The 23,850-nt window shown below is 37.2% G+C and overlaps 1 protein-coding gene across 3 annotated transcripts in view; it reads left to right on the top strand.

Moving 5' to 3' along the window:
* Nucleotides 1–5,441: 5,441 nt before the first annotated feature.
* The window catches only part of NOVA1 (NOVA alternative splicing regulator 1), a 122,878-nt gene continuing 104,469 nt past the window's right edge, over nt 5,442–23,850 (top strand). The window contains exons 1-2 of one of the 3 annotated variants that reach the window (XM_015864914.2): nt 5,442–5,927; nt 7,778–7,921. In XM_015864914.2, the coding sequence (XP_015720400.1) occupies nt 5,792–5,927; nt 7,778–7,921 (280 nt within the window). In that variant the 5' untranslated portion in view covers nt 5,442–5,791. Of the gene's footprint in view, nt 5,928–7,777; nt 7,922–23,850 lie in introns of those variants that run through there. The other 2 variants (XM_015864913.2, XM_032445172.1) reach the window with 2 other exon arrangements.

Below are 23,850 nucleotides of genomic sequence, written 5' to 3' on the forward strand. Positions count from 1 at the left end.
CATCAGTATCTTTGAAATCATGACAGAGCTTCAGTAGGGATAACCTTACAACTACCTAAGGGTTACCACATTATTTCACTTCTTTCAGTTCACAGGAAATGGTACAGTATTACAGAGGATCAGGTTTCATGACAAGATCATCCTTCTTCGTCTTTCCTTTACCCTAAAATGTCAAAATTTAAAATAAGTAAGACAGTGGAAGGCAGACAAAATGATACTGCAATATCAGTTTTAACAGCAGAGATTAAAAACAGGTATACTCTTTCCCTTAATACTTAGATGAGTACATCTTTAAGGATCTGGAGTGATAGCTGGCTGTGCTGCTTCACTGACATTCTTTTGTAATACAACGCTAACACGTATGCAGCACCACTGTAAACTGACATAAACTGTTGTTATTTCTCACCTACTGGGTTACAACACAACTGAATTATTCCTGCCTTGCATCTGTTTTAATCTATGATTCATATGATTATTTGAACATTAAATGTGAAGACAGGGAAGAAGAATACAGCTCTTGAAAAATGGTTGATATCAAGTCTTCAGTTTCTTTCATTCTAAGAAATAAAAGGTCTAACTGTACCGCAAGTCACTGTGGAAAAATTCTCTAGCCACTGGAGTTTTATGGATTGTACCATGATCCTAGTCAATTCCTTGAAGAGGCAAAAAATGATCTTGCTCTGAGGTTATCTTATTTTTCATACCAACATCAGGGTATGGTATTAGGCAACTTCAAAATAGAAAAAGCACAGGAATAATTCATAAAAGAGATTTACATCTGTAGGAATTAAGAATTTTGAATGCTGTGGAGTAGGAGGAAGTAGGAGATCTCTCTGCTAAGACAGCAGAAATGACCATTGATTTTCTATACTCACTCTCTCCTTCCACTTCTATGCAGAGAATTTTGGTTAACATACTCATATTATGATAAATGGCATGGTCAAATTATTACCACTGTGAAGTCACCATCCACAAAGAAAGCAAAGAAAGCTACCATGCAGTAACCATCTGCAATATGAAACAATTTAGCTGTTGCCCGTACTGTGCATCCAAGACAGGTGTGAAAAATGCAGGGGATGTAAATACTGGAAAATGAATAATCAGGCTTTTTTCTTTCTAAATGAGATGTTTGGCTTCCTTCCTTAAATCTGGGTATGATTTTCCTAAGATTAACACTGATGCAATTTAGAAGTTCCAGTGAGATTTAAAAATATTTACTGATGAACAATTCATGAAGTATTCAAACAAAGAACACTTGGATAGTTTAATCAAGAATGACTATAGTTTAGCTGATAGACTACTGCAGAAAAAAAAACATTTCATAAACAGAAGGCGTTATGTTAAAGGCTTAAAAGAGTAAGTTATATTTTCAGTTTTTAAGTAACTGTAGTTTAGTGAAGCAAAGATTTGCCAGACATCAATTGCTAGAGCTATTGTTTGATAATGAAAAATGCCCAATGCTACCATTATTGTTCTGAATAAAAACACAACTTGTTTTCTTTTACCTACTCTGGATGTTTAAGAGGTATCATATTTCATCTAATGATTACTGGGCTCTGTCATATTTCCCATAAGAGGAAAAACAAGCCATTCATTCTATTAGCTAGAAGAGGTATCCATCACCTCTACAAGAAACAGAGTTGAGTCTGGTTCCAAAGGTAGTCACCGAACCATTAAAACATGAAACAGGCCACATTTGATTCAGATATTTTGATGATCAGTGAACCTTATCAGGTTAGGAGGTGTTTACTGAGGTAATCAATGTAAAGTTACCCTGTGGACTTGTATGTGTTAACATATATATTCCATTACTTTGGTTTCTCCATCTTTCTAATCCCTGTCTTTTCTAAGGACAGCTCTCATGCCTGTGAGAGAGACCATTCACACCTCTAACAGACAAGACTGTTCTTAGAAATAAGGCTGGCAAACTGAACCTGCATTCCATACTATCACTGAACTAATTCTTCTTGAACTTACAGAATATATTAACTGGTAGGAGATAACTGAAAGAAACAGGAAAAGGAACTGAGATCTCAGAACAGCTTGAAGAACAACTGGGTATATACGCCAGTATGGAACTGGATGGAAAAGAATAGCAGGGAAGCAGATTAGAGAAAAGGGAAATTCTGCTGATAACAGACATTTTAAAATGTTTCCATTGGTCCTTCCTCCACAGAAATCATGGCAGAATGTGAATGAAGCTATATTACAGGCCTCCAGTATTTCCACAGGTACTTCAGACCATGAAAAATACAGGAGGCTGATAGCACCACTAGGCAGTGTCCTGGGTAGTATGCTTTTTTTTCTTCTTTTTTCTTTTTTTTTTTTTTGTTTTGTTTTGTTTTGTTTTGCTAAAAATATTTTGCTACCCCTCACCTGTGATAAAATCACAGCTTGCAAAAACTACCCGTGACCTCTGCCGCTAGAGGGCTGCGCTTTCTGTCATATGCCCCTAGACCTAAAGATCCCCGCTCCAGACAGGTTACTGGCTTTCACAGAAGCATATTCTGAATCATATCTGTAATAACTAACAATTTTGGTAATATTAAATTGCTGTTGCAACTGTTAATTATAACTGAAAATGTTGACTTATGCAGCCAATTGCTTAGGTGAGTAGAAATGCTACTAAGAAACCAGCTGGGAGTCTAGTTCTATAGCTTTAGCTAAATTCTTCAAAACCTATTCAACTATAAAGAGACTACTTATAGGTACCAAAAAAGATTTTTTAAAAGCTTGTCTTAGTGGGACCAGGAGATAACATATCAAGAAATTATTAAACAAAAGACATTCTGTAGAGACAAGGGGAGGCACTTGTGAGACAGCTGTTCGTGAAGAAACAGACTAACACAGGACAGACATCTGCTGAGCCTGGAGAAATTAGGTTTCAGGATTACCATTTTCCTCTAAGCTTATGGAAGACACATACACAAACAACATACGCTGCTTATCACATTAAAACCCTTTTTTATTCTACATGTTAGTATTCCTGTTGTTAGGATAAAATAATACTTTTATTTAAAGAATGCAATTGAGTAAATGTTTTATGAGCTAATTGGAATTCCCAAAGGGAACATTTGCAGGTGCTGAATCCAATCAGATGTGCCACATAATTAAAATTGGTGCAGGGGCCACAGTAAAACAGATGTGGTCTTAAAACAAGAGAATTGTTTGATTCAGTGTTACTACAGATGAATGGGGCACATTCAGATAGATAAAGGGAGCAGTGTTATAAATTACAGTTCCACTGCGGAAACTGACTAAAAATGGCTTCATTTGAACATCAATGTTTTTTTTATTTTTGTCTTCTACATTTTCTGTAAGCCATTTGCTCAGTTTACAAATAAAAAGAGGCTGCTTGGGACTGATGACCCTTCAAACTGGACCTGAGATTTTTAAGCCACACAGTTTTCTTTCTGGCTCAAATACTAATTAAAATTCTTCAACTGGAACTTAGTAAAGAAAAATGAGAGAGCCAAAAGAGTCCTCAGCTTGCTGTACCATAATTGTATCAGCAACCGCCAAGGTAACAGAAGCCAAAAATTTTATTTCAGTCAGTAAATGAAGCAACCATGAGTCAGAGTATCTTAGATACAAAGGGTATAAAATGATTATGAACGTTCCATTTTTATACAATATTTTTTCTGACTGTACATGCTATCAACTTGTTACTGAATGTGCTGCATCTGTTTCATCCAACTGTGAGGCTAGATACTGCATTCCTGGGACACAATTCCCACAGAAGCCATTGAAAGTTTACAATTTACAATGTTGGATTGGGTCTTTAATTTGTGAATGCTTTCGGGCAGGAGTCTGTTCAGATGCTAAAATATCCACGCTTTAATACCCAATAGTATATTAGATATCTGTCTCATAATTTATAAGTACTTGCAAGACGATGTGCTGTACTATGTATTATGTATGAAATCTGTATTTTAAGCTCTAAAAATTGTTTTGAGCAGCATTAGTGGTAAGTGATTACTAACACTAAGGCTGGGTCTCCCTGGGAGCTCAGAATGGAAGTTGGATTTCATCCACAGACAGCCAGGTTTTCAGCCTGCATTGGACAAGAAACCGAGACAGCGGCCATTCCATACACACATGCAGCAATATGAATTTAGCACACAACTTGGTTTAACGCAGTAAAGGCATGTTGCTAAATTCTGTACAGAACTGATGCTCTGGCACTTATCACGGCAGTTCTGGTTATATTACTCTGCCGATGTTTTCAAAGGTAATGAGTGGATTAAACAGCACAGAGAGGAGTAAAAATGCCTTTCCAGCACACGGGCAATCTCTCCCACCTTCACGTTTTTGGCACCTCGCAACCCTTTTAAGCTTCAACCTGAATACTTTGACATTTGCAAACGGAAACACCCCTGGCTGCAGTGAAACATCTTTGCGTTTCCATTAAATATTTATGTAAGAAATGCCGCGCTGTGTCACGCAGCTCGGGCTTAGCCCAGCTGTCACTGCACAGAAATAATCTCTTTATTATTTTCCCTTTGAGCCCGCGGGATCGGCCCTCGCCCAGCTGCCGGCAGAAGAGCCAGCCCCGCTCGGCACCAACGGAGGAGGCGCGGCCGGCCCCGCTACCCGCCGCCTCCTCTGCAGCCTCAGCCGTCCTCCCTCGCATCCGCGGGCCTGCGAGGCTCTGCGCGTAACCCAGGTGACGCGGCATCACTGCACGGACCCTCCTGGGGCGGGAGCTGCCTCTCCACCCGCCCTCCCACCGCCAACCCCCACCCCTCGGGCCGCCGCAGAGGTTAAACCACCCCCGCCTTCCCCCCCCCAAAGGTTCTGCCGTGCACGACCCACGATTGGCCGCGCCGCTCAATCCCAGCCTCGCTCTCTTTTGTTCCCATTGGCTACATCTCCCGCCCGTCTTGAAGGGAGAACCCACCTTCTTCTGTAAGCTCCCCCATAAGCACCCCCCCCCCGACACATGCCCCTGCTCCCCCCCCAACCTGGAACCCCCTTCCCCGGCTCTAACCTCTCCTGTCTCTGGGGTTTCTGGGTTGTATAGCCGAGGTCGGTGAGCCCCTGCTCGCGGCAGGACCTTGCCCAGCCGAGACCGCCAGCTGCCGAAGCGTCCGGCGGTGGTGCTGGGCGGACGCGGAGCCCCCCCCCCGCTTCAGCCCCGTGCCCAGCCCGTCAGCCTAAGAGAGCATGAGGGCTTGGGAGCAGCGGGCGGCTGTGCCGCAGCGTTAGGGCAGGGGCCGGAGGGGCTGGGAGGCGGTGTGAATCATCTCCCCCTCGCTCACTCGCCCACCATTTACACCGCTCCCTCCTCCTCCCGTCGCTCCCCCCTCCCGCCTGTTCTTCTCCGTCTCACTCGTTCTCGCTCCCCTCCTCTCCCACTCGCTCCCCTCCTTTCCTCTCCCACTCACTCCGTCCTCTCCTCCTCCCGTCTCACTCTTTTCACTTCCCCCTCCTCCCCTCTCCCGCTTCTTTCCCCTCTCTCGCCCCCTCGCTCCCGTCTCCCCGCTCCTCATCTCTTCCTGACACTGCACTGCAGCTGCTCCTCCAGCCCAGTCCTGCCTGCTTCCCTCCCTCCTTCCCTCTCCTTCCCTCCCCCTGGCTGCCAGATAAACAAGGCGCGCAGCATCCTCGGCAACCCCGAGCCTAGTTCTACATTTTCGAAAAGGACAAGAGCACGGGACGAGCCCCCACCCCTCCTCCTCCTCCTCCTCCCCCTTTCCCTTCCTCTTCCTTCCTCCTCCTCCTCCCCCTTCCCTCCCTGCCCCCCCAACACCGAAGGGAAGAGACAATTCTCCGAGCAGCAGCAGCAAACATGATGGCGGCAGCTCCCATCCAGCAGAACGGGACCCACACCGGGGTTCCCATAGACCTGGACCCGCCGGACTCCCGGAAAAGACCGCTGGAAGCCCCCCCCGAAGCGGGCAGCACCAAGAGGACCAACACGGGCGGTGGGTATCTCCTCTGCCGCCTCCCCCCGCCCGACCCACCCACCTCTCCCCTTCCTTCCCTACCTACCTGCCTCCCCCTCGCCCCCCCCCAAGCATTCCCATTTCTCTAACGTTATCATTCATCAAAATGGCGTCGCTTTTCAGCATCCACCGGGCTTTTGATTTAATACCCACGCAGGGGCTACGCGGCCACGACCCGGCGGCGGGGAGGCAAGCGTGCGGGGCTCCCCCCGCACCCTCCGCACAATTGGCTCCGATCAATGGCAGCCGGCTGGAAGGAGACAAACGCACTTTCTTCCCTTTGCATCCTTCGGGTCACAAGTTGCGTTTCAGCCTTGCCCTGCGTTTCCCTCTGCCTTGGCCTCGGTGCTATTGTCAGCCTCTACACGGTGTTGTTTGGCTGGCGGGGGGCGAGGGCTGGCTGCTGCGGGGGGAGCCGGCTCTGCCGCGGGGTCTCGGGAGCTATCAGCCCGCCCTGCCCGGGGGAGATGAGTTATAACGGGACCGGCATCTCCTCCGCTCGTTTGCACCGGAGTCGTCATAACAATGCACCGAGGCAGAGGTGAATTTATTTGCCCGATATTAAGACAGCAGTCTGGCTATATATAGTGCATCGTGCAGCCGGCTGGATGAATATGGATGGGCACTATTGTCACACGCAAGCACTTAAGGCGCTTGTAGGTTTGAATGGGGAAAGTGAGGTGAACCCGGATAGCTCCTTTTGCTTAAGGGGGGGAGGGGTGGGGGGAGGAAAAACCCAACAGTCACTTAGTAAAATAGATTCTGTGGTAAAAATCTTGATGCTAAAGCCAATGGGACTTAATCACTGATGAGAGCCTAAATCTGGGGAATCAACCAACCTTTATTGTCCTGCACTTTTTCAGAGCTGGTTACAGAAGGCTGTCAGACTTCAGTGTTACTGATTTGGGATGAGATCACACTGATAATAAATCAGTTCCTGGATCAGATTGGAATATTTTTTTCCCCCCCATTCATTGCATATGTATTTGTTACAGTTCTGGTTGTAGGCTTTAATGCTAGTAGTGAGTAGAGGACTCTCATTGTCTATCTCATCACCTTTTAAGTGTATTTACAATATGTGACTTAGGCTTTTGATTAACTGGGAAAAATTCTTCTTAATGTCTTTTAAATAATGAGCTTAAAAGAGATCATTGTTGCTTAAGAAGTGCTAAAGGAATACACCAGGATTACTTAGGCAAGTGATTCCATCCACACCATGTTGAGTTGTTTTCTTGGCAGTGGCTGAGATGCTTGGAATAAAACCCCACATTTTGGGTGGGTTATTTGGTAGCAGAGTAGTCGTTTTTCTCACTTAAGAAGAATGCATGAAACAGCTAATTGCTATTCTCATGTGTTTGCTAATGACAAACAAATAGCCCATCAGAATTTGCAATTCATTCCTCCTTAGTTTTGGCATTTCTTTTGCAGTATTTTCAAGCAAGGTTGTAGTTGTAACAAGGCACGTTTTTGTGCAGAGGTTCTTTTTTTTTTTTTTTTAAAGAGGTCTAGTCATTTCTGTATGCTGTGGTTACCAGAAGAAAAGCTGAAAAAATTCCACCTTTGAAATAAAATTAAATTTTTATTCTTTCGTGGAATTAAGGAATGTATCTGGATCCTTTATTTTGCTTAAAATAAATGTACATATTTTGAAATGTCAAAGACATAGTCCAAATGTGTCTTGCAAATGACGCAACTGGTTAGATGTAAATGTATGCAATACTGAATGTGGCTAAAGATGTAACATTACTTGTGGGTCTGGGAGGGCGAGATCAAAGTTTGTAAGTCATATTAACCATGCATATCTCGATTTTTTTTTTTTTTTTTTCCAGAGGATGGCCAATATTTTCTAAAGGTCCTCATACCTAGTTATGCTGCTGGATCTATAATTGGGAAGGGAGGACAGACAATTGTTCAGTTACAGAAAGAGACTGGGGCCACCATCAAGCTGTCTAAATCCAAAGATTTTTACCCAGGTAGGTGCAAACATTAGCTGATTATTTATGTTTGAGTCCCATAGGTTGTACGAAACATGTCAGTATGTTTCATGCATTCGCGTATAAGCATCTAGTGCATTGCAAAACGTTTATCTGAAAAACCTGCTACAAAGTGCAACAGTGAATATAATGTTCCATCTTACTTGATGTATGGAATTAAGTGGGAAGATTATCATCTAGTAATCTAACTGCTTGATGTATGTCTAAGAATGTTTTCTGTGTTGCTGAGAAAAAATTTTGTTTGCTTTGTTTGTTAGTTAAAAAAGAAAAACAAAAAACGTAAAACTAGCTTTAAGGAACCAACCTGACAGCTGGTGTAAAAATAATTGTTTGTTTGAAGTTTTTAGACATTGAAATGACAATTAAGCTAGCATGAGTAAAATTGAGAGGCCTCCTCTTAAAGAATGGGCCATTTGCTTTAAATCCATTATGTACCTTCTTTATGCCTCATTGCTTTGTTCACTGGCTCTGGAGTGAAGTAAAGAGGGCAGGCGCTGCTCTTTAGATATTCTTTATATTATGTTTACCATGGTGGTGGAAGAAAACTCTATTATAAAAGGGAAACACTTTGAATGATTAAAGAGCAAGTATTTTTCATAAATTGTACACAAGAAACATGTTTTTAATATTACAGTATGATAAGGATTAAATACCCGATTTAATATTTCTTCTTTAAAAGTTCTGAAGCGGGGGTCTTGCATTACAGTCTAAAACGTTTTGATTTCTGCAATTGGATAATATGTTTTTTTTTCCTTAAGATTAACACATTAGCATTCTGTATTTGAATGGGATCTGGAGGAGTTGTTGTAAATTGATGCAAATAATATCATAAGTGATACTGGTTTTGTTGTTTTGATTCTGTTTTGATGATAATCTGATGGTTTAGAATTGAATACATGTTACCGTCTTTTCTGTGGAAAAATAAGAGCTACTTTTTCATTTGGTCTAGTTTAACAAGATTAATTGTCTAAAACAATGAAGGCAATTGGTATGGGTGTAAATAGGACACCGACGTGTTAGCGTTTATCTTTGTCTTCTAACTTCAGTGTGAAGCAAAAATGGATAACTTGTTATTTGTGGAGATATTGTGGTCTTATGTTGGTGATTTTTGTTATGGACATTTTAATGCACCTGTTGTATATCTCCTTGATGAATGAGATTTGTAATTCCTACAAGTCCAAGGTTAAAGTAATGCATGTAGTTATTTTTTATTTTTTGAAGTGTTCAGTTTATAAGCTGATGCTCGTTGTTCTCATATGTTTTTTCTTTTTTCCTTTTTTAAATTTTTCATTCCCCTTTCAGGAAGATTAGAAATATGACTGTTTTGAAAGGTATGATAGAGTGGGGGAGAAAATCAATGTAGAATTGTGAAAATTCTAGTAAGAAATAAAAGCATTCAAAAGAGCTTGATTGCAGAATTAATAACATAATCTGCGTAAAGAGCCGCAATAGTAAATTAAATTCGCTGTCAATAGATGAAAATGAAATAGATTTTCTGCATTATACATGAGGTAGTATGAGATATGCAAGGACGTTACAGAAAATTGGTGTTTATGAAGTATATTTAAAATGCCAAATTACAAGCCTTTTCATTTTACTACAGTTTATTTACACTCAGTTGGAAAGGACGCTCCAAAGATTAGATCTTTTGTTTAGTACTCCAGCAGAGTTCTACTGTTTTCTGATTAAATCAGAATTACATATTATTTTGTGTTGCAAATTGTTAAGATGTATCAGGAGTAGCAGAGAAACCTTTGAACACTAAGTAGCGGGCTAGACAACAGTAAATGTTTGGGACAAACATTTCTCTTCTAAAAGGGAAGAGAGGCTCAAACTGTTTAACTGTAACAGGTGCAAATAAAGTTCCAGTTTGACTTCATAATTTCTGCTTTGGATTTGCAGCCACATTTTGTAGAAAGTGAGTGTTTTAAGGAAGCTGTCGACTGATAGCTGCTAAGGTGTGGAATGGATCTGGGAAATGGACTCCAATGGGAGCTAGCTCTTGTTGGTCTTTCTGTTTGCTCTTGACCACAAGCCTGCGGAATTTTCAGAGGTCCTGGCATTCCGTAAGCTGATAACTTTTGGGTTTCTTCCAGACCCTCAGGCTCATATAGCATTAGGGAAAAGGGACCTTATGAAATAGCTAATATAAAGATACAATTTATTTTTTTGTGCAATGTTTCTAAAGCGATTATTCTGGTTGTATTATAGCTGGTAGTACTCTGTGTGTGACTTGAATCGCGTTCACTGTGCTTTTCAGTATGAAATGTTTGCTCACTGAAGTTTCTGTGAGACTTCTTATTTTTCCAAAAAGTGTTAGCACAGTCTGACTAAGTAGCTGTTTGGAAAGGAGGAAGTTGGTTGTAATACGGAAGTCGTGAGTAGTTTCTATGATCTAACAGTGTTCTTTCTTATTTCTGTGATATAGGACTTCAGTATGCAGAATGATTTCAGTTGGAATTATTTTTGTGCATCAAAAAAGTGACATAATTACTGAAGAATTATATGGCAGCTCTAATTACAAGGCATTGAAGGAAAAAAAAAAAAAAGGCAGCTTTTAGCTAAACATCTTGGATCACAAAATAGGAAGCAATACATAAATCCATTTTGACCAGAGTCTTATTTTTTTTTTTTTGAGTACAAAATTTATTCTTCTCTTTTCAGGTTACCAGCTGACTTTCTCATTGTCTGAGCTTCTGTAGTTTAAGTTTGTGCTTATCCCTGATTCTTTCACTCTTGTCCCACTGGATTAGTAGAAACAAAATTAGACTGGAAAAAAATAGGCCCTACTTTTAAAATAATGCTGATAACTTTTGTAGAGAAGTATAGTGTATGTATTGACTACTAAGTTTTGGTCCAGAATCTAAATACTGATGTAGCCATTCTGCATGAATATTGATAAAGGAAACTTCATAAAGAAAGCAGCTGATCTGCTTTGATTTATGGTTGCATTTCGAACAATACAAAGCAGCAACAGTATTTTTGTTGCTTTATGCTATTATTATTATTATTATTTTTCCTGTTTCTCCATTCTAAATTATAGCAAGTGCTGGACTGAGAACTCCTGTGGACATGTGTTTTTTTTCCAGTGTGAATGCTGACGCGTGCTTGCTTTCTCTTGCTTTCTCTCAGCACTCACCCCCGCCCCTTTCAAGTCTCTCACTTGCACACACGCACAAAATTATGTTACATTGCATCACGTTGTTTATCTTGCAACAGGATCTTGCCTGATCTGAACTTGATGCTTGAGTGAATTTGAGCTCGGTCACTGTTTTTTAATTTATTGCAATATGAAGTCATATGTGTACTTAAATCAGATCATATTAAGAGCAGAGCTTAATAAAAACATAATTAAATGGAGATAAGGTTTTACTGCTTTTAACAATAGAGGAGCTGTGTTGTTTTTATAACAGATTTCTGATCAGTAGTATTCTAAATATTTGGAGAATATGAAAGGAGGAGTTTCCTTCCTCTTCCTCATGTAGAATACATGAAGTTATGTTTCTGTGATGTTTTTATGAAGTGAATTGTTAGAGATGTTTTGTTTGAATGTCTTTTTTTAAACATCCATGAATTATGTGAGATCATCTAGCTGTACTTAGTTCATGTTCCCTTTTGGAAATTATCTCATTGTGACTCTGAAAAACTTTTCAAATGCATTGCATGTACAAGTAATTATAGAGACTTATTAATGAAAAGTTCACTTTTGAGTTTCATTAAACTTATAGGAAGGGGGAAGGTGTAATATCAAGTGTGGTTCACCATTGTTTCCTTTATACCATTAAGGAATTACCAAGTTAATTACCACTTACAAAAGATAGCTAAATTAGCAAAAGGAGTAAGTGTTTTTAAAAGCTACTCATGGAATAATATTAGTGAAATAGTATTTTTCAGCTATGGATGAATATTAAAAATAAAAGGGAGATATCGCAGTTAAAAGTTAAATTGGAGGTAGTTCAGCTGTCTGTTGTCGTGGCCATTCCACTTTTATTCTTGATACTTTTTTTTTTTTTTAAGCTCTGACATTCACTAAATAGGAACTTCATACATATGAATCTAAGATTTTTTCAGATTCTGTTGTAAGCATTTAATTAAAAGTTCAACTTCTGGGATAATGGAAATGGGGAGGTCACTAAAAGGTGGAGGTTTCAGAGGTGGATTATTCAGAGCTGTGTAGTTTTGTAAAGAAGCTGTCATTACTGTTCCGTCTACTAAGAGGGGACAAAAAACCACAACTGAAAAACAACAACAACAAAACCACTCTAGTGTTGATTGCCAGCTGTTCAGAGAGATAATTCTCAGTTGGACAGTTGTCAGTTGCCTAGTTACTGGAAGAGAATTAAAAAATAAGTTAGCTTGTTACACTGCAGATCTTTGGTACATTTTACATTTTAAAAGAAGATGAAACTGAATATGTAACTGCATATAATCTTAAAGTTATTCTATATCTAATTTGCTCAGTGTAAATGTAGTATTTTCTCATGCGACAGATTCAGAAAAATTCTGAGTAGAAGATTTGTGCTGATTTATTCTGTATATAGGGGCTTGTTTATGTTAATAAGTGAATAAACTTTTACATGGTAAATGGCTTCATGGTTTGTGAGAAAGTGCTGTGCCTTTCTCTTACATAAGAAGTGTAAAACAACTTGGTAGATTCAAGTAATCCATCTTTTCTAAAAGTTATCAGTTCACTTGTTTTTGCAAAATAAAGAACAAAATAAGGACGGCTGGGGTCGACACAAAGAAATGCTGTGTTTAGTGATGTTCACATTTTCTATTGGGATTGTTTTGCTCACTTTTTTCATTTTTGTTGAAAACTATATGATTTGCTATAGATGCAAAAGCTGATGTGTCTTTTTGTTCTTTTTTTCTTTGTTATTTTATCTTGTATCAGTCAGTATCTTTCTTGAAAACAGTGATATTATAAATATATTGATTGACTATCCTCTGTAGTTAACTGTAATTTGTTCCATTGGTGGCTAGTAGCTTTTTGGACAGGAAATGAGACCTTGAATTTAGGGAATTTGTTAGACTTGCTATTAGAAATAGAGGATAGAGGGATTTGGGAGAAGGGCTTTTGCCTGATTGTTATCTCATTCCATCTTTGGATACTGTTCTAGTGTAAAGTTAAACAACATCTGGAGTGATTTGACTGACAGTCATCTCACTGGGATTTATCATTGCATCCTGCAGCTGGTACAGTCAGCTTTGCAGTCTTCTAAAGAGGTTAGTTTTTTTTTTTTGTTTTTTTTTTTTTTTAATCGTTTATCAGACAACCTACGGGAGTTAATGACCTGGTAAGGAGTGTGGTAGTTGTCAGTGGCAGTATTGGAATGCTCCAGGTAATTGGGTTGGGCTGGTGAGGCTGGGCTGCAGTGTCATGGTGTAAAGCACAATATGTACTATGAATGGAAGCACTGCTTTTTGGAATATTATTGATGGCATGTTTCTGGGTAGGATTTGAGGTTTTCTACAATTCTTAATGTGCTTTGAATTGGAACTGTAAAGTTCTTTCACTGTCTCAAATGTTTGTGGAATAATGAAGCTGATAAATGTGATATTGAAATGTCACTATTTTAATGGGCATGGCAAAAATATTTGTGTTTGTTCTGACAAAAGATATGTCTATTGGTGAAAATAGCTATATTGTTTAAGCAAATGGGATGGGAGGAGGATAAATACAGGTGTGTTTCCACTGAGCATTTTATTTTACTTCTCTTTTACTTTGAACAAGCATTTGTGTCTGTGTCTGGTGTGTATTTCTTGCGTACTGTAGAACACTGTATTGGGATGTGCTAGGTGCTTCTGTTGGCCAGCTCAGTCTTGCGGTTCTTCTGAGGCTTTATAGTAATGTGGAAATATATAATTGGAATTTGGTATTTGGCAGTCAGAATAAATTAATGTGTTGTACATGCATGAGTCTGCTAATTTACTGTAGAGATGCTACTGTTTTGACAGTGTGGCATGACTTTAGGAAACTGTCAGGTTCCTTATATTCTTCCTGATTTTTGAGGGCCAATTCTGTCTTTCCAACCCCAGAGGAAATATCAAACCAGAGCTTCAACTGTCAATCTTTAAATGTTGTACTGCAGACTGTAAGACTCTATTTCAACCTCTTTTCTTTCGATTTTGGAGGTATCTTCATCCCAGTTCAGGATTATTTGTAGCATTGTAAGGATTAATTATGTTGCTTGTAGTTGAATGAGAAATGATCATCAGGGTACTTTCTTGTTTTGAATTTCCTTTATGTTTAATAGAAACATTAAATAGTTGACTTTTTATTATGTATTTAAAATATCTAAATTCATGCAATCCTCATGTTAACTTGTGTTCACTCTATCATATTAGATACTTGATTATGGTAGCATCTGATTTGTATTGACTTAATATTAAACATTCTGTTGTTGTTGATTATAGCCAAGCATTAAAATTCATTTGAAGGCACTTAACTGGTGTGATTGAAACTTCAGATTTAGGCAGTATTCAGAAACATATCCGCTGAAGTCAGCTCCAAGCTGAACGATGCTAGGATGACTTTGTAACTTTTGAATGTGAACTTGTGAGGCTTCGCTTAAGCTAGGTATGAGCAGTATTTTTGTGTGTTGCTTGTCTCGACATGTGAATTGCTATAAGTTTAGGTAAGGTTTAAGAATTCTCTGTAATTGATGGGGAATAATTAAGCCTCCTTTCTGAAAGGCCACAGAAAACATGAGTTGTTGTATAAAGTACTTGATGTGAATAAGATTAGGAGTAGTGAATTAGGGTCCCAGTTTGAAGTTATACTGTGGTAATTTGAGTGACCTTGGGGTCAGGTTAGGGTTTAGTTACTTCCAAATGAGGAAGCAGTGTAGTTGTCTGTCTACATAGGTGAAAGTGATTATGTAAAATTAGCATGTTAGATATACAGAAGCACCCCAGATGAAATTTCATATTTGCCTCGACTTGTAGGTTTTGATTGTGAAAAGACTAAGCACCTGTTCTTCATCATTGATCTTTCACTGCATCCTGCAGGGCCTGTCATCTCAGCATTGACAGGATCAGATGAAAAATACAGTCGATGTGTTGACATTTTTTTGAGAATCATTCAGGTAAGATTACTTATACAGAACTACAGTGAAATTCATGGCTGCTGCTAATGTTTCACCAGTTGGAGCCTTTGCATTCTCAATCATTAATTAAATCAGATACTGAGGTTCTATGCATGTTCCTGTGTTTCAGTTTAAAAGCACTTTTTGTGCCTTGCTCAGTGCTGTTTAACTCTTGTAATTTCCACGTGAAGAGCTTCACACCTTTGTACTATTTTCCCCACTTCATAGAGTGACACCTGTTTGCTTGAATCAAGAACACCTCCAAAGCTCTCAGAAGACTTGTATGTACATGTGTTTTTATTTTATTTTGAAGTAGTGAGTTCAATTCTTTTAAAAAATTCTTCATTGGTAGTACAGGGAAAAAGTTCACTGTAGAGAACCAGGCAATCAGAGACAGCAGCAATTTATCATTTTCCTAATGTATTCAAAGCTTTCATTTTTCAAATTGTATGTGAAAAATCATGTGTTTAACTGGATATGCAACTATGAAGTATCTTTAAAACAAATTATTGAAAATGTTTATATAAAATAATGTAGGAAGAAGTGGCGCACAGCTGTTTATTTGGCTTCATTGAGCATCAAGTAAGAACATGGAGATAAAACATATCCTATTGTGTTCCTGAAGAGTTGGACAGTGAAGTAACGCGACGTTGAAGGGGGAGAAAAGACCGTGTGAGCCACATGCCATAGAATGTTGAAGCTTGATCTAATTGAGGTTTTGTACCCATCTGTGATCTGGTGCTTCCTGCCTGCATCTTGATAAGAGAGTGTATAGTAGAAGCAGCAGTTTAGGTGCTCTAGTGGATATTGTCTTGCCAGCAGTATTGAGCAGGAGTTACAGAATGTTTATTTATAATCTGGTAGTTTACCAACAGTTTTCCTGAGGATGGCAAAAAAAGGGAAATGGATGGCTTCTTAGCAATATATTGACCTGGTTTGGAAGAAAATTTCTGTGGAATAGAAGAGGCTCATCTGGCATCCTGTAGAGCTTCAACTAAATGTAGGTCTGCAACTAAATGCTGCTACTGGATTCCCTAGAATTTTATACAAATGAATTATTTCAATGAGAACTGTTAGAGAGAGAACATTTATGTTTTCTGTCTTGCATGTGTGCACACATTTCATTGTATGTCTTCTACTTTCCGTATTAGATGGACACTTGGCAACTCTGTCAATCTAAACTAAAAATCAAATTCCCAGGACTCCATGTAATTACATCTCTTCCTAACTTCTGAGTTTTTTACTGTGTGATGTGAATCTGCTAGTTTTTTTGAGATTACTCTTTTTAAGCATATAACTTGTAGCATAATGAAATGATCAATAAAAAAGGAAGTGTTAATTTCACAAAGATTATTTTTCAGCAATACGAGATTTATTTTTTAGGTTGGTAATAACACCAAGTGCTCATCTAGTATTTACACTGCTATTAACAATAATAAAATAAATACTCTGTAACTCAATAAGCTGTATTCTAGTTCTGTGTGGATCTATATAAGTGGCTAGCTGTTCTAATAAGTATCAGCACAATGCATTAAACTGAAAAGTATTTTATGATGAATTGATTCTAAGTAATCAGTTAAAGGAGAGTTTTATATGATGAACGTGCGATTTAAGATTTGAAAGGAAAGCCTCAAGAATAATAATCTTACATGGCCCCCAGCTCATTTACTTATTTTAACATGAGTACATCACATATTCCTTTTCTGAACAACTAGTATTTGGAAGAAGTAAACAAGCGGTTTCTCAGTCAGATTTTAAATCAAGTTGTTGAAATCAGTGTTTAAGACTGTAGAAATCTACATGTAATTACTATTCTTAGAGCTGTACTAATGGCATGTTCTTGATAAGAAAGTCAATGAAATGGGAAGATGCATTTGTCCTTGCTTATGTTTCCCATACTATTCACATACAAGAATCTCAGTTCATGCAAGTGTTTTATGAACTTTTTGTCTGAAAGGCACATAGGTTGGATGGTGGTTGCAAGAACAGTGTCTGAATTAAACAGTATACTTTAAAGCTAGGTAATTTCGATTTTTAATTTGGGTAAAGTGGTACTTTTTAGTCAGTAACTAATCATTTTCTTCTTTCTGTATAATTTATTTTTTATTTTTTTTTACAGTGGCTCATTTTCATGGTAATTAAAAAGGTGTTGGTCTGGTTGAGAATTAGTGCTTTTCCTTTGCACTTTGCACCATGTGATTTTGGGAGTACAGACATGGAAAGGGCACAAAATGTAGTCATCTAGAATTATAAAATCAGTACCTGTTTGATTTTTTTTCTTTCACCAACGCATGCATATGCTCAACAGTAGTAAAATAAATCTACATGGTTTTGTTTGTTTGTTTAAGGGATTAGGTTGCTATTGTGCACAAATGGCTATGGTGCTTTCAGTGTTGACTAGACCAGGAACCTGGTGAGCTTCCTCTTGTGCAAAATTCGTTTTGTAGATTTAATTTTGTAAAGAAGTCTCTGCTTGTGAATTTTGGCAGCTTCATATTAGTTGTCTGAAAGTCAGCAATTTTGTATTTTTTTTTAAGTAGCTGGTGCTTTTAGAATGACCAGCTATGATTTGGGTGCCTTCTTTCTCCAATACAAATGTTCAGAAGTAATAACAGTAGTTTATTAAGGGTTATAGTATTAGACCATGATTAAAATGCAAAGACCTTTCCCTAAAAATATGTATTTTAGCAAATGGGCACCTATGATAGAGCAGGGGTTTCTTCTGAGAGGTGTTGCATAGGAAATCAGGATAGGTGATTATAAGGCTTTCTGTAGTTATAAGCACGATAGTGTCTTAATTTGTTGTTTTGTTTTTTTTTTTTCTCCATCAAAGATTCTGTGAAGACAAAATTCAAAACCAACCAAACAAAAAAACAACCAACAGCATGGAGATGAAGGGAAGTCTTTTAGTACATAGTAGCACTGATTTTGTATGATGAGGTTTTGATTATGTTAAGTATGCTTATTTGGGAGGGAGAGAGAAGCTGAAGATGACTGCTTGATATGAAGTCCACACTGGTGTGCTCAAAAGTATTTCAGGTACTAATGTAGACTTCGTATTTGTAGCATGACCTATATCAGTTTGTCTAGAAAGGAATGTGATGCTCTAATGCCAATTGAGAGGGAAAAATTCTGTTGTTATTTACTGAATTTTATGGCTGTTTACTAGCAAACCAAAAGAGAATTATGGTGTATTTCACGTGAACTGAGATCATGTACTTGAACTAGTGTGAATCCTGGTCAGTAGGTATTCCTGAATCCTCATGTCTGTATGTAGAGGGAAAGACTAAGATAGTTTAGGATGTTTGAGTAGACTTTTCATTTTTGAAATTTCACTTGCTTCAAGTAGGTTCTATTTTGTGAATCCCTTCAGAGTGTAACGGTTCTTCCTGCAGCATTCAAATGCTGTGTTCGAAGGGATTTATTGCTTTCCAAATTTCTGTTTCTCTTCTCTTGCTCATAAGGAAAAGATAATTTTTATCTTAAATTTTGAAGTAGGTGTTTCTTCGGGCTAGATATAATATACTGGTGTCATCAACTTAATGGTGTGGGATGCCCCTCCAAGCCCCTTCCATGGGGAAAACTGAATAATCATGTAGGATGGCCCATTTTACAAAAACTGAATATGCTTAGAAAGATGTATAATTCATCAGAAAAGGCTGTATGCTGCTATATTTACAAGGCTTTAAGTGGTGCAGTCTCATCAAGTATTTAATTTTAATTTTTAATCTACAAGTTACTCCTTAGAACTTAAGGTTTTCTCTTTAGAAACCATAAAATTTTGAGTTATGATGTTGTAATGTAGCATGCCCTAAGCACTGGAAAACTTCTAGTTTGTTTCCTACACAGTTTAATGTGGATTTCCTTTTTTTTTTTTTTTAAACATCTATTTATCTACTTGATGTTCTGTGTGGAAGTTCTGCCAGTAAAATGTATCCACCACTCTCAATCCAGTTAATTCTGATTTTGTGGTAAGTAAGAGTAGTTATTTTTAGTTAGGATGAGGACATTTTGGAAGGAATTAAAATCTGAGTTTTTTTCAACTCTGTTTCTTAAGATCTCAACTTCTGTATTTCTTAAAGTTGTCCAACACCTTTATGCCAATGAATGAGGTACAGTTCTCACATCTTTCTACTGCTGATGTTGTATTATGTATATATATTTTTGTCTCTCAAATGTGAGGAAACAATTTCTCGTGATTTTCACAAGTTTCTAGGAAAGTGAGTGGTGACACAAAGGCAGTTTCTCTATACAAACATCTAATTCAGGTAAGTGCTGCAATTACACAAGGCAGAATGTGTATCCAGTCTTTATTGCCTGCTTTTGATGTGTTCTTATTTGGGGATACATGATAGTGTATGTGAAAAATAACAGTAATAAAATAAATGGTTCTTTAGAAAAAAATCAAGGCAATTTAGATTGTTTTGTGAAATACTTCTTTATTTCTATTTTTTTCCCTTTTTTAATAAAGGTGTTTTTTTTTTGTTTTCTTTTTTTTCTGATGCTAGTCTACAGAAGTTAATGTTACTGCTCCCTTTTTCTCTGAAGAGAAATGGTCTCACCATTTTTTAGCCTTGTAAATGACTTTAACTGAACAATGCAACCTTTTAATGTCAAAAGCAGGACAAATAATACAAATATACTATAATTAATAATGTTCTTGTCATTGTCATATTCTTTGGCTTTGCTTACTGCAGGCAGTTGGATGTTTTCATCTTGAAAGACTGGTTGTGTTTTTATATAATGCCTGCTTTTTAATATACTCGTAGATCTGTTCAGTAATTTTAGTAATTGTGTAGGAAAAAACTGACTTCAACATAAAGTGTGCTACCCTTGCAGATAAATTTATTTTAGAAGTTAAGTCTTAGATCAAATCCAGATTGACTTGCAGATTCTTTTCAAACTAAACGTCTTCCAGGATTTGTTTCCATTTGCAAATAATTTATTGTATTAGATATATTACACTTGTTTTGTTCTGGCATACTTATTGTTAGTTTTGAAAGGTGTAAATGAAAATTCATGAAGTATGGAGCTGAGAAAGTTAACAAAAATTACCAGAAGGGTTTGTGGGAAGGTCTTTATTAAATAAAGTTCTGATCTGAAACATTAAAGGGACTTGTAAACTGAAAATAAATTCTCAACAAATATTGGAATTTTGACTTGAAATAATTAACCCAAAGGTCAGTTATCTTATTTTCCTTTGATTAATTAAAGTGCTTTGACTCTTTTTTTTCCCCCCTCATTCTCCATTGTATAAACAATAGTTGATTCTTATGAAAATTAATTGAAAATGAAGTGTTTCAGATTCATTGTCCAAAATCTAATGTCTTTCAAATTATTTCAGCAATAATGAATGCATATAAAGTACTTTTATTTTAATAAGAAATTAATGTAATTTTTTGTAATAATTTTGTTCTTGTTTAATTTTGAGTTAAATAGAAACCTTTGGTACTTTTACAAATGTAATTGTAGATTCAAGAACTGAATGTTTATTTAAAAACAAATGGTAAAAAAGCACAGAGAACGGTTCTTATGTTCTCTTTGGCTGTTGTAATTTTTTTTTTTTCCCATGCACATTTTGATATATAGTATGAAAATATGTAATACTTTTTATGAGCTGTGAAAAGAGAAATTAGGATTATGTAATGTTTCATGATAACTGTGTGCAAGTTCTTTGTGTATTTATGTGAAGAAACAGTAAAATAAATAAATTAATAAATCCCCGTGTACAGCTGAAGTGACACCAAGCTTTAGAGCCTGCAATAAAATATAAGGGCATTTATATTTGTATTGAAGTATAATTACAATGTATGTTTTTGCAGTAACGATTGTTTTTAGTGAGGTCAAATTGCACATGAATAATGAACACAAGCTAAGTCTCTGTACTGCAACTGATGTTTGCACATGTGCTACTTCGCAGTATTTTCTTAATCGTATGCAAAACAGGGAGAGTGACTAACTTGATTGTTTTATTTGTCCATTGTCATTTAAGACTTGAAAAATAAAAATTGAAAATATGATTTTGAGAAACATATTGTTTCTATTAGAATATCCTTAAATTTTTACCAATTTAAAACAAAAAAAGCTAAAAGCAGTACTGAAACATTAGAAAGCCTTGTTGTGATGCTTTTTAACCTGTAGTATGCTGCACATTAAAAGTACAATAATAACTGAGTGGTATTGTAAAATATAGTGTTTTCTGTTTTCAGATAAAACGGTGCATTTTGACACATTGTTTAAAAACCAGAAAAGCTCTGCATATGAAAACACAAACTGTGATAATTAGATAGATATGCCATATGTGGTAGTTTAAATCGTCATATATCTCAAATGGCATGTTTAATGTTGTGTATTACTAAAAATTATTAATTTTACAACTGAAGGCTGTTAAGTCTGTTACATTGATTGCTTTCCTTGAACCTGTAGATAATGATGGCAGACCTGTTTCTTCACCAAAAAAACCCCACAAACCACTGTATTTTTGATAGCTTAAAAGATAGCTGTAAGTTTCTGCATTTTTAGTGGAACCTTTGAGTAGTATATGTTACCCAAAATATTTTATCATTTTCTATTTAGTTTGGAATTACAACACTTCTTAAAGTAATTGTATAGGCAGTGTTGAGGGACAGTCAGAAATCTTACTGTAAGAAGACTATAATGGGGAAAGAGGGCAGAACTTGCTTTACTTTTTTTTCCTAAGACTTGAATCATAATCTCTAAGCATTGTGAACAGTTGTTAAAAACTTGCCCTTTTCACACTAGTTAGATAAAAATTACCCACCACATCTGAAAAAACCCAAAGGAGAAAAGTAAGACTTGTAAATACAAATTTGCTGAGGGAAGTTACTCCTATAAGATTTATAAGGTCTAGCTGGTGTGGAGTTATTTTTCTTCATATTAGCTTTTATAGTGCTGTGTTTTCGATTTGTCAAATGTGTTGATAATGACTTTTACCTGTACCTCATTGCTGAATGGGATATAGCACCAAGGTCTTGTCTCATGTCCCACTCACCAGCCAATGGGACTATTAGCACTTGAGTGTTGTGGAAAGCCTTTGACTTCCTGACTGTGGGCAGGGGGTGGGAAGTGAAACTTGATTCAGCTTTGTCTCCGTGCACTGGCAGACACTGTTAAGGTTGTCAAAATTATCATAATTTACATTTGTGTGTGAAGGTTAGGTCCTCATCCCTGTTCCTATACATAAGCTATTCTTGGGGGGCTTCTGTGTTTTGTGTTCAGAAGGAATATAGTGTTGAATCATGCTTTGATTCCAAGTGCATTACCTTGTTTACTACTTTTGTGATCACTGACTGTGCTATTCCAGAGCCATTCAGTGGATGCTCTTAAACCATAGTGTTGCTATAAGGATTAAGGATTTGTTGCTATACTTTTTAGTACACTGGAAAAGCAGGAAGGGGGGAAAAAAAAAAAAAAAAAAGCAGCAGTTTTTAACATCTAAAAATTCTGCTTCATTTAAATAAGCTTTCAGTAATTTTTTCTGTAGCTTTCAGTCTTATCAAGTGTATTCTCCAGTAACAGGAACAAAACTTACATTATGGGATGGCTTTTGCACTTCTGTTCAAAATGAGCAGTTGATTCACATTCAATTTTCTGTATCACATATGCCCACGTATGTATGGATTTTTGTTCACATCATTTTTAGTATCCACAGTTTTATGTTCAGCATGGTCCACTTAGAAATTCACCAAGTTAGCTTGATTTATATAAAGGTGATGATTTCTAGAAAAGAGAGGAAAGAATGGAAGAGAAGGAATATGCTTGTTTGAAGTATTAGAAATTTCTGTGCACTGCTTATTGCTATTTGGATTCACTGGCTAAATATTGGGGGAGTCTCAAGAAATCCACTGTAACTTCAGGGATTTTTTTAAGAATAGGTTATAGAGAAGTTTCTAGATTACTTTTTCTGGGCCCATGATGAGTATTTAATCTAAAGTCAGGACTGTGGGTCCTTTTCTGACGTTCAATATCTTAAATATGAACAAGAATGTATTTTGTAGGAAAGAAAAGACTTTTTTGATTTTAAAATTAACTTTTGATAATAATACATTTTCACAGATTTAAGAGTAACTTTAGGTGTTTTGGTTTTTTTTTTTTGTTTGTTTGCTTGTTTTGCAGGATAAATTTCTGTGTAGTTAAGGAAAAAAACACCTTGTAAATACTTACAATTACTGTCCTGGCAATAGAGGAATTTAAAATATGGATAATATCAATTTTCAGGTTGTGCTGTGTAATTCCACTACTACTTAGATGGTATTATGTTTATATTCTTAAGTCTGTATAAGCTTGACAGTTTTAAGTCCATACAGATTTGTGTAATAAGTGGTGTGAAAGAACCATTAATGCACTTGAGGTTCAGGTTCTTTCACAACCTGTGCAAAGTGAAGTGTAGTACGCTTCAGATTTCTTACTGGGAGGGCTGATTCCTTCCTGTCTTTCCTTGAGATTGTCTTGGCTGAGCACAGGAATCCTAGCCGTCCCTGGAATCCCAGTGTTCTCCCATACAAATGAAAAAGAAAAATCTGTCCATTATCTTCAGCAGTTTACTGTCCTGGTTACTACTTAATAGATGAGAACAGCTTTGGAATTAATGTACTACATAATTAGAAGTGTGATGTGAATATGTATATGTGTTTGTATGACACAGATAAAAGTAATGAACATTGAATTAAGATGCTGTAGGTCTGTTATTCTTAACTTAAAGCTCATGGAGTTAGACTGAAAAATTTTATCATGAAGATTTCTCTTTGAGACCGAATTTAAAAAATCGAAAGTTAGCAGTTGTTTATCTGTTTGAAAGAA

Source organism: Coturnix japonica, chromosome 5 (assembly GCF_001577835.2).
Source record: "Coturnix japonica isolate 7356 chromosome 5, Coturnix japonica 2.1, whole genome shotgun sequence".
Lineage (NCBI taxonomy): Eukaryota > Metazoa > Chordata > Aves > Galliformes > Phasianidae > Coturnix > Coturnix japonica.